This window comes from Miniopterus schreibersii (genome assembly GCF_964146895.1).
Source record: "Miniopterus schreibersii genome assembly, chromosome: 4".
NCBI lineage: Eukaryota > Metazoa > Chordata > Mammalia > Chiroptera > Miniopteridae > Miniopterus > Miniopterus schreibersii.
The window spans coordinates 24,703,324-24,720,547 of NC_138105.1; the positions used below are offsets into that span (position 1 = coordinate 24,703,324).

Genomic DNA, 17,224 nt, shown 5'->3' on the forward strand with positions numbered 1-17,224 from the left:
TTCCATTCAAGTTAAAAACCTTCCGTAAATAAGCATTCCCATTGTGGAGAACAAGCTCTGGGTGAGGCGGCGGGGTCCAAGGTTTGAACAGAGCCTCTGCCGTGACTCCCTGTACAACTGACATAGTACATCCTGGCCTGTGGGTAGGTGTACTTAGAGACAGCACTGCAGGAAAAAGCTCTGGTCCTGAGAAAGATCTAGATTCACCAAGGGGTGTGTCAGACAGACTTGATGCTACGTTGGCTATATCCTGTCTAGTCTGGAGTTTAGCCCCACTATGCAACAGCTGGGAATGGTTAAGGTAACTAACTACATTAACCCACTTGAGGGAATAGCAGTGGTAATAGTGGTTACTATTGATGAGCATTACCTTATGGGAGCCACAGTTATGCTTAAACAACCTTATTACCTCATTTCATTTTATCCTTACAATACTAGGAGAGTTAGATTTCATTATCCCCACTTTCCCATTAAGAAAACTGAGATTTGATGAAGTCAGTAACTTGCTCAAGATCAAAGTGGGTAGAATATTAACAGTCCTCAAATATGATAATTAAAAATTTAAAAGGCATGCCATCTTTAAAGCCACCACACTCAGACAGTTTTATGAGTAAATGTTATCAAATCTTGAAGGTACAATGGCACACCTAACTCTCAAGTATTTAAAATATTACATAGCAAAAAGAAATATGAGTAGAAAGAGAATAAGAAGTATAGGCCTATTTTGCTTATGACTATAGATATGAACATTCTAAATAAGATCAAATTCAGTAGGGAGGTATTAAAAAGAATATATCAGGACCAAGTAGTATTAATCCCAAGAAAGCAAAAATAGTACAACAAAAAACCAAAATTAAGATGATGCATTGTATTAATGGATTAAAAGAAAAAAATTATCTCAATAAATGTCCAAAAAGTACTTGTTATAACACTGAGTTTTGATAAAAATCCTCAGTGAAAAATAGAAGAAAATTTTCTTAATTTGACAAAATGACTATCAGATATCCACAGCAGCATCAAACTTAATGTTAAAATATAGAGAAGCATTCCCCCTAAGGAACAAGAGAGATGCCTCTTATTATGGCTATCCTAAAATAATATCCTAGAGACCCCTAACAAAATAAATAAATAATAAATAAGGGGAGGGGGAGCCCAAAACATGTCATTGTTTCTGCAAGTGATGTAACTGTGCACTCAGAAAATCTAAGAAATCAACTGAAAAACTATTAAAACCAATAAGATATAAATACAATAAACATAGAAATTGATAGTTTTATTATCTAGTAGCAAAATCCAATAGAAAACAATAGAAAAAAGGATCCTAATCACAGTGGCAATAAAAACTATGAAATACCTAGGAAGAAATCTAACAGAAAGGTTCAGGATCTAAATGGAAAGCTATAAAACTTTACAATAGGACAAAAAGAACTGATTAAATAGGAGAGACATATTATAGAGTCCAAAATGGAAGATTCAATACTGCAAAGATGTCTACTCTCCTCAGTAACCCATAAAGCAAATGCAACCCAAACAAAACTCCCAACAAGATTAAAAACACTTCTTAAATGAAATCCATAAGGAGACTCTAAAGTTCTTTTTCCAAAAGAATAAAATCAAAAGAACCATGCAAAAGAATAAAATCACAGTAGTGGGACAGGAATAGAAATGAAATAAAACTAAATGCATATAGAACTTTAGTTTTATAAATGACATTTTAAATCAACAGAAAAGCTTTTAATAGTGTTGGAGAGAGGAAAAACTTGAAACTTTTATCACTATCCTTTAACAAACCTCAAATAAAATCCAAATGATTAAAATCCAAATGATTAATCCAAAGGATTAAAAGTTAAATAAAACTATCAGAAGAAAACATTTTTATAATTTTAAGATTGGGGAGGTTCTTCTAATCAAGAAGCCTACCTAGAAGTTAAAAGTCACAAACGACACTGTACAGAAAGTTAAAGGGGAATGACAAACTAAGACTAACTACTTGCAATGTATGTGAAAAGGATTACTATCCAGAATATATATTTAAAAAGTGGTACAAATCACTGAGAAAAAGAAAACCTAATAGAAAAACTGGCAAAAAGATATGAATAGACAATTCGTGAAGAAATACAAATAGCCAACATATGTAAAAATGTTTAACCTCAACATTGTTGTATAAAACAGGGAAATGTAAATTAAAGTGAACCTTTTTTTGGTGTGCAACAGATTGGCAAAAATTAAGAAGGGTGATAATATAAAATACAGACACAGAGAAATGAGTACTTTCATACACTACTGGTGAATACAAATTTTATAAGTGTGTTTGGAAGGCAATTTGGCAATAACACCTTAAAAATGTACATACCCTGACGCATTAACTATTTCTAAGAAGCTATCTTTCTCGTGTATCTCCACAAGTGTGCAAAGACATCATTGTAGCACTATCCGTAGTAACAATCATTTAAAAGCTTCCTAATATGTCCATCTGTGTTTAAATAAAATAGGAAACATCCATTTTATAGATTATGCAGCCATTAAAAATGAGGTACTTACATATATGAACATAAAAGATCGTCATAACATGTTAAGTGAAAGAAAAAGCAAATAGAAAAATACCTACAGTGTGATACATAAAACCAAAAAAGATGTATCTGTGTATACATACTTGCAAAAGCACTGTGAGGGAAATGAAAACATGTCACCAATGTACTATTACTTAAGTGCTGAGTGTTAGTGTCATGGAAATAAACTAAGTCCAATGTGAACTATGTTCTGAGATTTGTATAGTAATGGAGTGAGTACAGGGAAGCATAAATATATTAACATAGGCTGAATGGGTTAACTGGTATAAGTTGTACAAAATACTATGGAGTACACAGGAAGGAAAAATTACATCTGCTTGGGAAGGGCTTCATCAAGGTAACATTCCAAGGAAGAGAAATAGCATGGGAAAATGTAAGGTGTCCTAAGGGAACAAAATGTTCACTTTACTTAGAACATGGTGAGTATTGAGAGATGAAACGGGGAAGGTCAGGTGTGGAAGTCTGTCCTAAAGTTAGCAGGGAAGAGACCACCACCTTTAGGAAAATGAATCTGGTGGAAGTATAACGGAGGGTAGGAGGGACAAAAAGGTGGGGGAAACTGCAATACAGGGAAGAGCAAGGAGTGCCTGATGTAGGAGGGGGCTGTGCAAGAACAGCAGCTCTGAGACAGTACTGTGCAGAAACCCTGTGAGTGGATTGCTGATGAACAAATATAGGCCCAAAGATGAACTTCACACACGTTTTAGCATCTGGACTTCATAATTAACATTTAAGATTGACCTTGTAAGCCCATGACCTCTAATAAACAATCATTCTGCTGAGGCAAAGATATGAATTTCATGGGCTGGAAACTTTTGGGTAAGTGGTCATCTGGTTAGCTGCACCAGCCCCATATGTGCCTGCAGTGTGCATGTCACTTGGTTAAATAATACTAACTCACATGAAGTGGTACATTTTGTCCAAACTGGTTCCCACAAGAGAGATCTTAGGTCTAAGATCTAAGAATATAGAATATAAGATCTAAGAATATAGTGTTCTAGAAATTGTTTGGTCCTATGCTTAATCTAAAGATTTCCTTTATAATTTCAGTAATAATCTATGGTGTATTATGAGGACAACAATGGCTTTAGTGGTACTGATAATACTGGTGATCCATGAAAGTCCTGTTTCTTAAATGAAATCCATAAGGAGAATACCAATTTCCTGTATGAGAGAGGGCAACATGAGGCCAGAAAGACAAAAAGAAATGTGCCAGTGGAACTATTCTATATGATACTCTAATGGTAGACACGTCATTATACATTTGTGCAAACTCATAAGATGTACAACACCAAGAGTGAATCCTAATGTAAACTATGGACTTTGGGTAATTATGATATGTCATTGTAGGTTCATCAATTGTTTCACTATGGTGAAGGATGTTGATGGTATATGGGAAATCTCTGAACTTTCTGTTCAATTTTGCTGGGAACCTAAAACTGCTCTATTAAAAAAAAAAAAAAGAATGAAATGGAAAGAGATCTATGTGCCAATGTCACTTGTGCAGCTATTTCCACCCATGTCCCTTTTCCTTCTTTACAGACCCCTCCTGTAAATGTTAGGCACCTCTCTGCACCAGGGCTTCTGCCCCAGCAATGAGATAATTTTCCTTTTTGTTCTAAGCTGTCCAGCTGCCTCCCACACTTGGACATCTAATGAAAAGCTTCTGAATCATCATCATCTTCCTAAGTATACATATGTTCTAGTTTGACGAGACAAATAAAGCATATTAGGTCTCCACAGGGCTGCAGTTCAGGGGTTTTGCTGTTGTTCTGAGGCCACTTTTTAAATCAGGACTTAGCCATTAGCAGAATGTCTGAGACGTAGGTATCTAAGGGGTTGAAAAAATGTCATCTAAATAGACCAAAACCTCACCTGCCAGGAAAAGACCTTTCCAGGTCCTGTTCCTTTCATTATTCAAACCATCTCCAGGACTCAAGGTACTAAGGAAGATTAGCTACCATTTTGCAAAATTTGAACTAATGCACATAAAATGGCAAATCTTAAACTGGATTTTCCCATAGTCTCAAACTATTTTATTGAATATTGATTAAAAGGGAAAAATACAAACATTCCTTACTAATAAAAAATATTAGTTCAGAAGTATGAAAAAACTAAGTTAATAAAGTTGGAAAAAAGCAGAAAAGATTATACTTAACAAAAGAAATTTTTTCCAATTATATTATCCACATCTTTGTATTTAAAATTGTACCAAAATTTGAGATATATGGGTTGCTAAGAAACTGGCTATAACCACTATTATTCACTATTATATTGGCTACTCTTCCCTACTGCCCTGGCACCACCGTGAGAACTTCCTGTCTCCCAACACTGAGATCAGTGGAAGCCCTCTCGTATAGAGGAAATGGTATCAATGAGTATCATGTTCTACTGAGTTTCATGTTCCAAACGAAATGATTTTCACTACCTAGCCAAACTCAAAATCCCTAATTTGCCAAACTGAAGTTGCACATTTAAAAGAAAAATGACTTTTTTCTAGATAAAACCCTTAAGACTATTAAAGAGTTCTTAAAAATATTAAACTAATTTCCTTTAGTCAGAGTCCCCAAAAAACAGCTTTTAAAATTCAGGCAATGGTTCAACCACTATTGCAAGATAAACATTTGGTTAAAAAAAAACTGCAGTGAATGTGAAAAGTCTCTGGCTATCTTTTGGTTTTGTAATCTACCTGCTTGATGCTGTGGGGACCCAATGCTGTGAAACTGTGCTGTATCCATGGTGAAGACAAGAGTGGTGGCTGAGAAGTGAGCTCTGGCTAAGCCCTCCATTCGATCAGGGAGCCAGGCTCTGAAAAGATTCACAGACAGTTGGCTGCCTTAGGTGCAAAACTGTAAAAGTTACATTTCCACAGTCTCAGCAGAAGTGTGGCTTAATATGCAACATTTCAAATTTAAGGAAAATGACTGTAAGACTGGCATAGGGTAGAACAGTGTACTTTGATATATTCTAAAATCATTTAACTTAAATAATGTATTCTACTAAGGGACAAGGAGTAATACATTCTAAATGTTTTCCCTCTTCTAAGCCAGTGTAAATGTCTCTGACCACTGGCAGTACTTAAAATCCGTGATGTTTTTAGATGATTAATAACAGATGGTAATCAGCCTTTCTTGAAAATGCATTGCTAATTTCCTGTGTTACCTTAAATAGACAGCTAAATGCAACAATTACACTGACTGCATGCTTCATTCTAAGAGGTGAAACAATGAGGGAAATTTTGGACCTCACTTTCTTCTAGGTGAGAAGGCAAACTTAAGGCTGAGTTTAAACCTTAAGAAGGCCTCTGTTTGCAAGCACAAGCCCACACAGACCCAATTTTGGGGAAATCTGCACCACTTCTATTCTTCTCATTTAAGTAGAATCCATCTGATCACCAGATAAAGACCTCAGTAAACAGCTTGGCTTTGTTCCTTCAGTAAGCCCAAATTGCTGGAAAGCACCTGCACCTCCCCAACCCCGGAAGCCCCTGACTGGCTACATCAAGCCCTCTCACCCCCATCGGTTGGCTGTTTGATGCCTCTGTGATTGAAGCATTTTTCTCTACTGAAATGTCTGTCCTTCCTTCATTGTTCAAGGCCCAGGTCAAACACAGATATGGGGCACCTACCATGTCTCCCTGTTAGACTGTTAGCAGTTTGCAGGAGGGACAGGGTATGATGTCTCTGTCTTCCCTGACAAGAGTGGCGAGAACAGGGATTTGGGAATGAACGTGTGCCTTGAGGAAATTCCTCTTCTGACTGTCACTGGCTCTCGGGGGCTGTAGGAACAGCTGGAGGGCTCCTAGCTGTAGTTTCCTATTCAGTCAATGCACATGAAATTAGGTCTGCAGGTCAGTGTACTAAGTGGAGGGACTACCTTATAGCAGAATATGTGCACGTAAAATTTAAAACAAAACCGAACTCACTGTCTCCATTTCTTACCACCCATCCTTTCCTCACCCAACTTCAAGGCTTTAGTTCCAGCCAAGACACTGAGATGGCTCCTCAGAGTCATTAGCAACCTCCATTTTGTCAAATTCAAAGGTAGGGTCAAATTTTTGTTTTCGTAAATTTCAGTGAGTTTCTGATTTTTTAAAAATTCACTTAAAATTATAGTTGACAAATATTAGTTTCAGGTATACAGCACAGTAATTGGACATTCATATGCCGTATGATTTGTATACTCCACAATTACTTCTATAGCTGGCAGTTTGTTATCTTCATTTGTGGTCCCTGATTTCTAATGCTGCTGAACATCTTCTCATGTTTGATTATTTTGTTTCCTCTTTGAAACATTTGTCTTTTATCTGTTTTTATGTATTATTGGTCATTAATCCAATTGGTCATTATATTATTTTTTTGTTGCTGTTGTTCATCCTCACCCAAGGATATTTTTTCCATTAATTTTTTTAAGAGAATGGGAGGGAGGGAGTGGAGAGAGGGGCAGGGGGAGGAGAGAGAGGAACATCGACGTGAGACACATTGATTGGTTGCCTTTTACATGGCCACAAATGGGGCCAGGGCAACCCAGGTACCTGCTCTTGACTGGGAATCAAAACCGTGACCCTTTGGTGTGCAGGCCAAGGCTCCAACCACTGAGCAACACTGGCCAGGGCTTGGTCATTACATTCTTAATCTCCATCTTTTTCATCCATCTCTCCATCCCTTCCCATCTGACAACTATCAGTTCTCTATATTTATGAGTTTGTTCTTATTTTGTTTTGTGTTTTTTAGATTCCACACATAAGTGAAATCATGTGGTATTTGTCTTTCTCTGTCTGGCTTATTTCACTTAGCATAATACCCTCAAGGTCCATCCCTGCTGTTGCAAATAGCAAGTTTTCATTCTTTTTTATGTCAGGGTAATATTCCACTGTATATATGTACCACATCCTCTTTATCCATTCCTCTATTCACGGTCACTTAGGTGGCTTCCACATCTTGGCTATTGTAAATAATGCTGCAGTGCACATAGGGGTGCATATATTTTTTCTAATTAGTGTTTTGGATTTCATCAGATAAATACCCAGAAGTGGGATTGCTGGATCATAAGGCAGGTCCATTTTTCATTTGAGAAACCTCCATACTGTTTTCCACAGTGGTTGCACCAGTTTGCAATCCCACCAAAAGGGCATGAGGGTTCCTTTTTCTCCACATCTTCACATCCCACTCCTCAGGAAAGACCTCAAAAGCTGAGCTATATTTGCCAATCTCTACACTGTAGGTGTGGGACTGTCTCCGTCCCTCCTACTCATCTAATAAGTTCCAAGATGATACTGATAATGTTGCTCCAGAACCACTTTGAGAATCAATGTATCTGATTTTAAAATATGCATGTTAAAATTTAAAGGTAAACACCTAAATAACTAAAGTGGAATATATCATTTACAACCCAAAGAAGGGAAAAAGGAGGAATAAAGAAAAATTCCACAGAAGGCAGGAAAGGAGGAAAAAAGACAGAAATAAATACAACTCTTTTAATTAATCAATCACCATAAACAGAAAGAACTAAATTCACTAGTGAAAAGAACAAGATGGTCAGACTGAATAAAAAGCAAAATTCTATTATATGCTAAATATATCACAAAGGTCTAGGAAATAAGGCAGCCTAGGCAATGGCACAGAGAAAGACAGAATGACAGTGGAACGGAATGGAAAATCAATACACATATGGAATTCTAATAGATAGTATAAGTGACACTGCAGATCATTAAGAAAAGGACAGGCTCCTCACTAAACAGAGACAGGACTGGTTAGCCATAAGGAAAAAAATAAAATTGGGTTCCTACCTCACACTGCACATAAAATCCTATTTATAATTAAATACTTAAATGTACTTAACTGTGAAAAGCAAAACTTTAAAACTTTTAGAAGAGCCCGGCTGGCTCAGCGGTTGAGCGTCGACCTAGGATCCAGGCGATCAGGGTTTGATTCCTGGTCGGGGCACATGCCCGGGTTGTGGGCTGCAGCCGATCAATGACTCTCTCATCATTGATGTTTCTATCTCTCTCTCCCTCTCCTTTCCTCTCCTTGAAGTCAATAAAGATATATTTAAAAAAAAAAAGTTGTAAAACTTTTAGAAGAAAACACAGGAGTAGGGAAGGGTTTCTTTCTTAAACAAGACACAAAAAGAGCTAACCAAAAAAGAAAAGATTGGTAAATTCAATAACCTTAAAATCAAATCTGTCCACTAGAACACACTATAAGAAAGTGAAAAGATGACATAAAAAATTTGAAAACAATATTTGTAATATCTATAACTTAAAAGGAATTAAAATGTAGAAGAGATAAAGAACACTTGCAAGTCCTAGCTGGTTTGGCTCAGTGGTCAGTCCTCAGACCGAAGGGTCTCGGGTTTGATTCTAGTCAAGGGCATATAACCTGAGTTGCAGGCTCGATCTCCAGCCCTGGTCAGGGCACGTGCAGGAGCAACCAATCCATATGTCTCTCTCACATCGATGCTTCTCTCTCCCCCCCTTCCACTCTCTCTGAAAAGCAATGGAAAAAATATCCTGGGGGGGGGGGGAGTAAAAAAATAAAAACAAATCAATTAGATGACTGTAAGCACTGGATAGGTGGCTTAGTTGGTTGGAGTTCCAGCCTATACACCAATCAGGGCACATACCTAGGCTGCAGGTTTGATCCCGGGTTGGGGTGTGTACAGGAGGCAACCAATCGATGTTTCTCTCTCTAAAATCAATAAACATATCCTTGGGTGAGGAGTAAAGGGAAAAAAAGACTGATAATATATTAAACATAGGTAAAAGACACAAACATTTCAAAGAGGAAACAAAGTGGTCAAACATAAAAAAAATGTTCAGCAATATTAGAAATCAGGGGACTGCAGATGAAGACCATGATTTATCATTTTAAACCCCTCACACTGGCAAAAACTAAGAAATTGACAAAATCAATGTCAGATGATGTGCCAAAAAAAAATCCTTATATTCTACTAGTGGTGCAAATTAGTAAAAATGCTTTGGCAAAAACTTTAACGTTATTTTGTAAAATTGAGCATACCCTGCAACCTGGAAATCTTACCCCCACATATATTCTAGAGAATCTCTTATACCTCTGCTCCAGAAGACATGACAAGAATGTTCCTAGCAACAAGGGTTAGATTAGTAAAGACCTGGAAATGGAATGTCCATCTACAGGAGAATGGATACACAGTGGTATAGCACCACAATAGAATTCTATATCAGTGAAGATAAATGAATGAACTACAGCTATCAACAACATAAACAAAAAAAAAACAAAATTTAAAAAGCAAATGCCAGAAGAGTGCACAGAATATATTTTTTAGCTCAAAAAAACCAAGCATGTGATAAAATTATTATTTTTTAAAGCATAGAAAACAAAAATCTGTGCCAGTGGTTACAGAGAGAGGGGACAGAGATTGAGATAAGGAGGAGCATTTAAGAGGATGCCAGCCAGTGATAATGGAAGAGTTCTTGGATTGGGTATGTGTGAGGAGGTGGTATCATGACTACTCCTTGGTATTAATATGTTTTATAACTTACCTTCATAACTTCAGCATGTGTGTGTATACACATACATATATATATATTTTCCACTTTGGTATGTATGAAATATAATTTAAAAGTGAAAAAGGAAGGAAATATGACTAAAATATGCTGGTTGATATTCACTGCAATGGGAACCAAATTCCCAGGCCAATACTTACTGGTCAAGGGTCTTATAATAAATGTCCAGATCCTTGTTCACAAGCTCTGTTGTTCTCATAACAATCATCATTTCTCTATACTTTTCCTCGGCATCTCGAAACTGAGGTTCTCGAAGTTCTTTCTTAAAGTGAATAATTTCTTCTTCATAACCCTTCTGTCGCCCTATTGCCAAACTGTGATTTCTTTTTATATTTTCTATTTTTTCTTCCAAATTCTGATGTTCACTATAAAGGGAATGACAAATGAGGACCATTTTTAGCTTTTGGCAGCCTGAAGTGGAAAAGCCAGATCTCTTCAGAGAGATAAATATCATTTAGCTTTCTCCTTAGCAATCAGCATATAACGGTCTCTCCTTGCTTTTTATTTTGGCCAATTTTAAATAGCTTTATTTAAGACATTGCATTTTCCACTTTATAATACAGTGTTATAAAGTGCATTATTTCCTTTCCCTGTGTACACAGTCCATATTCAAGTATCAAGAATGACCAGTTATTTACCTATACAGCAGCTAACTTTCAAAACTCCCATGGAATTTGCTACAAATTTGGGTCCTTCAACATTTTTTGTGGAACAATGCTAAATCTATGCTCAAAGTTGGCTTAATCAACCTCTTCAATGGTGGGCCCAGAAGAGTCTCCTTGCTTTTAAGGCTTCAGTATGAAAGAAAATTTTCTTCCTTCCAGATCTCCAAAGCATCCAAGTTTCTAAACATGGTTGATTTTTGTATGCGAGAACTCTCACAACACATGAGTAGTGAGAAAGTGCCTGACTTTCAGACACTAAGTAAAGCACTCTTAGTGATTAGTATTAGAAATGCACAAACTTCTGACTGGGAACTGAGAATATACAATCTTCAACACTTTGGAGTTATTGAATAATAGGTGTTATAATTTTGTTCACAATATCCAAGACAAATTATAACTTTATTTCAAACTATTAATTTCTATAGTAATACCTACTAAAAGTCTGTATTCTTCTATGAAAAAAATTCTCACACAAGTATAAAAAAAGCATAACACTGACCAAAAAAAGTAAAATACCCAAACTTTTCTGATAACTTGGTAGATAATACAGATTTTAATGTATGCTTTAAAAATCTTCATGTCAACAATTACTTATTAAGCACCCTCTTATGTGCCAGGCACTGCTGTCAAATTTATGAACATCCTTATAGAACTGGCCTGACTGTCTGTTTTGTTGACATTTCTGTTGTGTTCTGGTTGAAGAAAGGTTTGAAAAAGAGCAGTCATACTTAGTAGTCTGAATGGATATAAAAAGCATTGTTATGTACCGACCACAGAAGGAATTATAAAAATACCTGATTTTGGTCTTCGGTAGCAAAGAATAAATTGTTTCACTTAAAAGTTTCTTCTAAAAAGCTTAATTTTTTCCAACTTGCCACCAGTAACACTAACATTATAGCGTTAAAGAGCTGAGGCTTGGGAGCTAGGATATCTGGGTCACATTCCTGGCTTTCACCAAAATTTCCTGTGATTTTTTTTCTGGGTCTCTGTGTTCTAATGTATAAAAAAATGAGGAAGCTAAAGATGAAGAGCTCCTCCAGTTATAAAGTCTGATTTCCTCCTTATATGAAAGAGATTCTAAATAGCTAAACCAATAACAGGATTAATCACTTGTAATGTTTTATAAATTAAATTAAAATTTCAATTTACTATATCCTTTAGAAAAACTTAAAGCATTCTTTGATTCAGATTTCTGTGTAAAGTCAAGAAGACAAATGAAAAATCTACAAGGAATGACTGAATGAATGAGAGATCTATATTTAATCAACTGAGGTAGTTAAAAAATCTATTTGGTGAATAGTCTTTTATACCAGTCTAGTGCCTTAGCATCAAACAGGTTCTTACGGAATTCTTAAGGCAACTAACTTTGAGGCAGACAAGACAAGAACAAAATATTTTCTGCTGCACCAGGAAGGTAGAAACTATAGTAAGTACCAATAAAACCAGATGAAAGAAGAATCAGGGTAATCTTAAGAAAAACCCCCCACCTGGTTGTCATATAATTATAACTGGGACCATCTAAATTGGGTCTCCAATGTTAAATCACTTTGGCAATATTATAGACTGCACAAGCTCTGACACAGGCAGGGTCCACAGGCCATATATTTTTTGCTCAGTATCATTAGCTTATAAAGCATGCTAGTAGAAATCTGGGGACTTGGCATTTTTAATCCTGTCCACCACTGCAATATAACTATAAATTCTGTGTCACTTCTTCAGTAATTTAATTCATAAGGCCATGAAATATATTTGTATAAAAATTCCACTCACTGTCCTGTAGTCTCAAGGGACACTTAGGCTAAAGGCTTAAGTCATTTTAAAAAAACATGTATTGAATATTCTTCACAATTCAATAATAGACCTTTATTTAAACTAAAGACTATTTTTAAAAACATACTTTTTCAGTTGTAAGACCTGCATTTGACCCATTTCCTTCAAATGTCGTTTTCTTTCTTCTTCAACTTCTTTTAGTTCTTCATTTCTTTTTCTTAACGTAAGATTATCCTGCAGCCATCTTTCTTGTATCTAAATGTAAATATTATATCAGTTAACAAAAATTAAACCAAGTTACCAGCATATGATTCACAACAGGCAACTGCTGACAGGTAGTGCTAATTCTGCCTTACTTAGAATCATGTTAAATTCAACTGGGAAAATAAGCCAGGGTGAAGGAATCTGCATACTGGACTAATCTGGACGGCACATATAGACACAGAACAAATTTACATGATGAAATAAAAACTGTAACTAAATATTTAAATATTTTGTACCTGTACCCCATTGAATCATCTTGCATAGGAACCACATAATAAAATCTAGTTAACAGAAAAAAATCACAAGATAGCAATACTATCAATGTCTCCCCTTAATTTTTTTTGTCTAGTTGTATTTGTCTCCTAATATATGCCAATACTGTTAAATACTATTAAGTACGTCAGATAACATCTTTACCTTCAAGCTAACAAATAATAATCATACAAGGCAGTAAGAAGTGCCACAAAAACAGTAAATATCTGTGTACTTGATGATACTTCCATGGACACTGAATTGAACTGAAAATTTGAAAAGTTGGCTATTCTTACTGAGTAGTTTTGTCCTTAAGGAGATCTAATCACTTAGCAGCAGCAATGCCAGCACATTTCAGTAGTTTCTCGGTGATTACAATGGACTGTTTGTCAAGAGACAAACATTAAGAAAAAATTGTAAGTTGATTTTTTGAAATTTAGAGAAAAAAATTATCTGCAGAAACAATGTTGGTTTGGACCATAAAAGCCTGAACATAGAAAACTAATCACAAGCTCAAAGTCAAGACTTCTCAAAGAGGAAGCTAGGACCCTTCTTCAGTGACCCTTGCAGCTGAGATAAACTCAAGAGTCATGTGGGAAGTGGAAGGGAGAGGCAGATCTTTGGCAATGTCTTGTTGTCAGCAGTAACGGCACAACGTCACCAAGGAAAATGGATTTGGAGATGGGAGAGAAGCATGGAAACTTTTCTCACATGTTTAGTGTTCATATCCAACCCTACCCATCTATAAATCACTATTTAGGGGTTCCCCCCCCAACTGTCATCAGTTTTCCTGGTAATAATAATATAAATATATACTAATCTATTACAGATATCATTATAAGCAGTTTAAGGTGACTAAAATGATATGGTGGTAAATGACCTTTTGTTGCCAAGACAACTTAATGCACCACTGCAGCTGCTGTGACACTCTAAGATTCTTCCATGGAGACTATCCTTGTACTTTTTTTCTTATTAAGAACAAGAGAACACTGTACTGCTTTTTTTCATCTAATATTACATAACACTGGAATTTGCTCTCATAACTGCATGAAATAACTTCATTTTTAAAAAATTTATTTTTCAATTACAGTTGATGCACAATACTATATTAGTTTCAGGTGTACAACATAGTGATTACACATTTATATAACCTACAAAGTGATCCCCCTGATAAGTCTAGTAACCACCTGGCACCATACATAGTTATTAGAATATTATTGACTATATTCCCTATGCTGTACTATACATCCCCATGACTGTTTTTATAACTAGCAATTTGCACATTTTAATCCCTTCCCCCCTTTCACCCATACTATCCCCTACCCCATCTGGCAACCATCAAAATGTTCTCTGTATCTATGAGTTTTCCAGGTTTGTTTATTTTTTTTAGATTCCACATATAAGTGAAATCACATGGTACTTGTCTTTCTCTGACTTATTTCACTTAGTATAATACCCTCTAGGTCCATCCATTTTGTTGCAAATGGCAAAATTTCACTCTTTTTTATGGCTAATATTCCATTACACACACACACACACACACACACACACACACACACACACACACTACATCTTTATCCACTCGTCTATTGATGGACACTTAGGTTGCTTCTATATCTTCATTATTGTAAATAAAGCTGCAATGAATACAGGGATGCATATATCTTTTCGAATTAATGTTTTGGGTTTCTTCAGATAAATATTTGGAAGTGAAATTGCTGGGTCCTTCAATGTCTCTTGTTATATAGCCTTTGTTTTAAAGTCTATTCTATCTAATACACCCTAGCTTTTTTCCCCAATTCGTTTGTATAAAATATCTTTTTCCATCCCTTTACTTTTATTCTGCGTGGGTCTATTGATCTAAAGTGGGTCTCTTGTAGACAGCATATGTATAGGTCTTTTTTTTTTTTTTTAATCCACTCAGCTTTCCTATCTATGTCTTGATCAGGGCATTTAGTCCACTGTTTACATTTAAAATAATTAGTGATAGGTATGTAAGAATTGACATTTTATTAATTATTTTCTGATTGTTTTTGTAGTTCTCTGTTCCTTTCTCATTCTCTTGCTCTCTTGTATGTTGATGAATTTCTATGTTCTGTGTTTGGATTCCTTTCTATTTCTTGTATCTCTCTTGTAGATTTTTGGTTTGTAGTTACCATGTGCTTCATATATACCAAGCTATATTTATAGTAGTCTATTTTAACTGACGGTCATTTATGTTCAAATACCTAAAATCACTACAATTTTTACTCACCCCCTCCATGTTTATTATTTTTTACTTCTTTTGTGTGTGCTTGTGTGTATGCCTTGACTTACTATTGTAATTATACAGAATTTTCCTACTTTTGCCTTTTAAACTTTGTACTAGCTTTTTAGCTGGTTGATCCACTGGTTTTACTGCTTGCCTTTGTCAGTGACAATTTTTTTTCCTTTCCTATATTTTCTTATTCATATTTTTGACCTTTTCTTCTAAAAGAAGTCTCTTTAACATTTCTTGTAATGCTGGTTTAGTGATGATGAACTCCTTTAGCTTTTTCTTGTCTAGGAAGCCCTTTATCCTCCAATTCTAAATGATAGCTTCACTGGGTAGAGTAATCTTTGTTGTTAGGTCCTTGCTTCTCATCACTTTGAATATTTCTTGCCACATCTTTATCTGTTCGCCTACTGATGGACACTTAGGTTGCTTCCTGGCCTGCAAAATTTCTATTGAGAAATGAGCTGACAGTCTTATGGGAGCTCCCTTGTAGGTAACTAATTGCTTTTCTCTTGCTACTTTTAAGATTCTCGCTTTGTTTTTAATCTCTGCCATTTAAATTATGTGTCTTGGTGTGGGCTTCTTGGGTTCATCTTGTTTGGGACTCTGTGCTTCCTGTACTTGTATGTCTATTTCCTTTGCCTTGTTAGGGAAGATGTCAGTCACTATTTGTATAAATAGGTTTTCAATCCTTTGCTCTCTTCCCTTCTGATAATCCAATGATGCAAATGTTGGGACACTTTATGTTGTCCCAGAACTCCCTTTAACCATCCTCATTTTTAAATTCTTTTTACTGTTCTGATTGGGTGTTTTATGCTACCTTGTCTTCCAGATTGCTGATTTGATTCTCTGCTTCATGTGATCTGCTGTTGATTCCCTATCGTGTATTTTTTGTTATTGCATTCTTCATTTCTGACCAGCTCTTTTTGTTTTCTGTCTCTTGAATTTCTCACTGAGCTCATCTATTCTTCCCCTAAGTTCACTGAGAATTTGTATACCCAGTGTTTTGAACTCTGTATCTGGTAGGTTGCTTGTCTCTATTTCACTTAGTTTTCTATTGGGAATTTTGTTCTGTTCTTTCATTTGGGACGTTTGTCTGTCTCATTTTGCGAGACTCCCTGTGTTTGGTTCTATAAATTAGGTAAGGTAGGTCTATCTCCCAGTCTTGGCAGGGCAGTCTTACGTAGCTCTATGGGGTCCACTGATGCAGTCTCCCTGACCACCTGAGCCGGGTGCTCCAGGGGTGACCCTCGAGTGGGTTGTCCTCCTGTTGTAGTTGAGCCTTGATTGCTGTTGGCAAATGAGTTGGTGGAATTGATCCTTAGGCTGACTGGCCATGACCACACTGGACAAGATATGGTATAGGGGCTGACCTAACAGAGCAAGATTCATGTTACCAGGGCTCTGATGCCTGCCAAATCTGCCCTTTGGGTATACCATTTGTAGAGCTGGTTGGGTGGTGCTCGGGTGTGTGGTCTGAAGCTGGCCAACAGGCATGCTGGTTCTGGGGCCTCTTGTCTCTGGTGAAAGCCAAGGTCAGCCATTGCTTGTGCATGGTCTAGGGCCGCCTGATAGGAGCCACATAGTGCTCTGCAGTTGGTTACCACCCGTGCTATGCTTGGAGGTGCCTGGGAATGGCGACACTGTGAACCGAAGCCAGCTGCCACTAGTGCTGAACTTGAGGCTGCTTAATAAGAGGTACAGGGCACACCAAGGCCAGCTGCTGCTTGGTTGGAGTTTGTAGATCTTTAAGACTTTAGGACCATTTGCAGCATGAGCCGAGGCAGACTGCTTGGGTGGAAAAGCCACTGAAAGAGGTTCAGGCAGGCTATGCAAATTGAGTGGGGCAGGGTTTCAGAATCACCATGGTGGGGTAAAGAGGGTTAGCCAGATTAATGGAGAG

The 17,224-nt window shown here is 36.6% G+C and overlaps 1 protein-coding gene across 1 annotated transcript in view; it reads right to left on the reverse strand.

Annotated features, from left to right (window-relative positions):
• The window catches only part of RAD50 (RAD50 double strand break repair protein), a 69,857-nt gene that overhangs the window by 10,143 nt on the left and 42,490 nt on the right, over positions 1-17,224 (reverse strand). Inside the window, exons 20-21 of the mRNA XM_081135667.1 lie at positions 12,679-12,806; positions 10,257-10,481 (exon numbers count right to left, since the gene is read on the reverse strand). Of these exons, the coding sequence (XP_080991793.1) occupies positions 10,257-10,481; positions 12,679-12,806 (353 nt within the window). The remainder of the gene's footprint in view (positions 1-10,256; positions 10,482-12,678; positions 12,807-17,224) is intronic.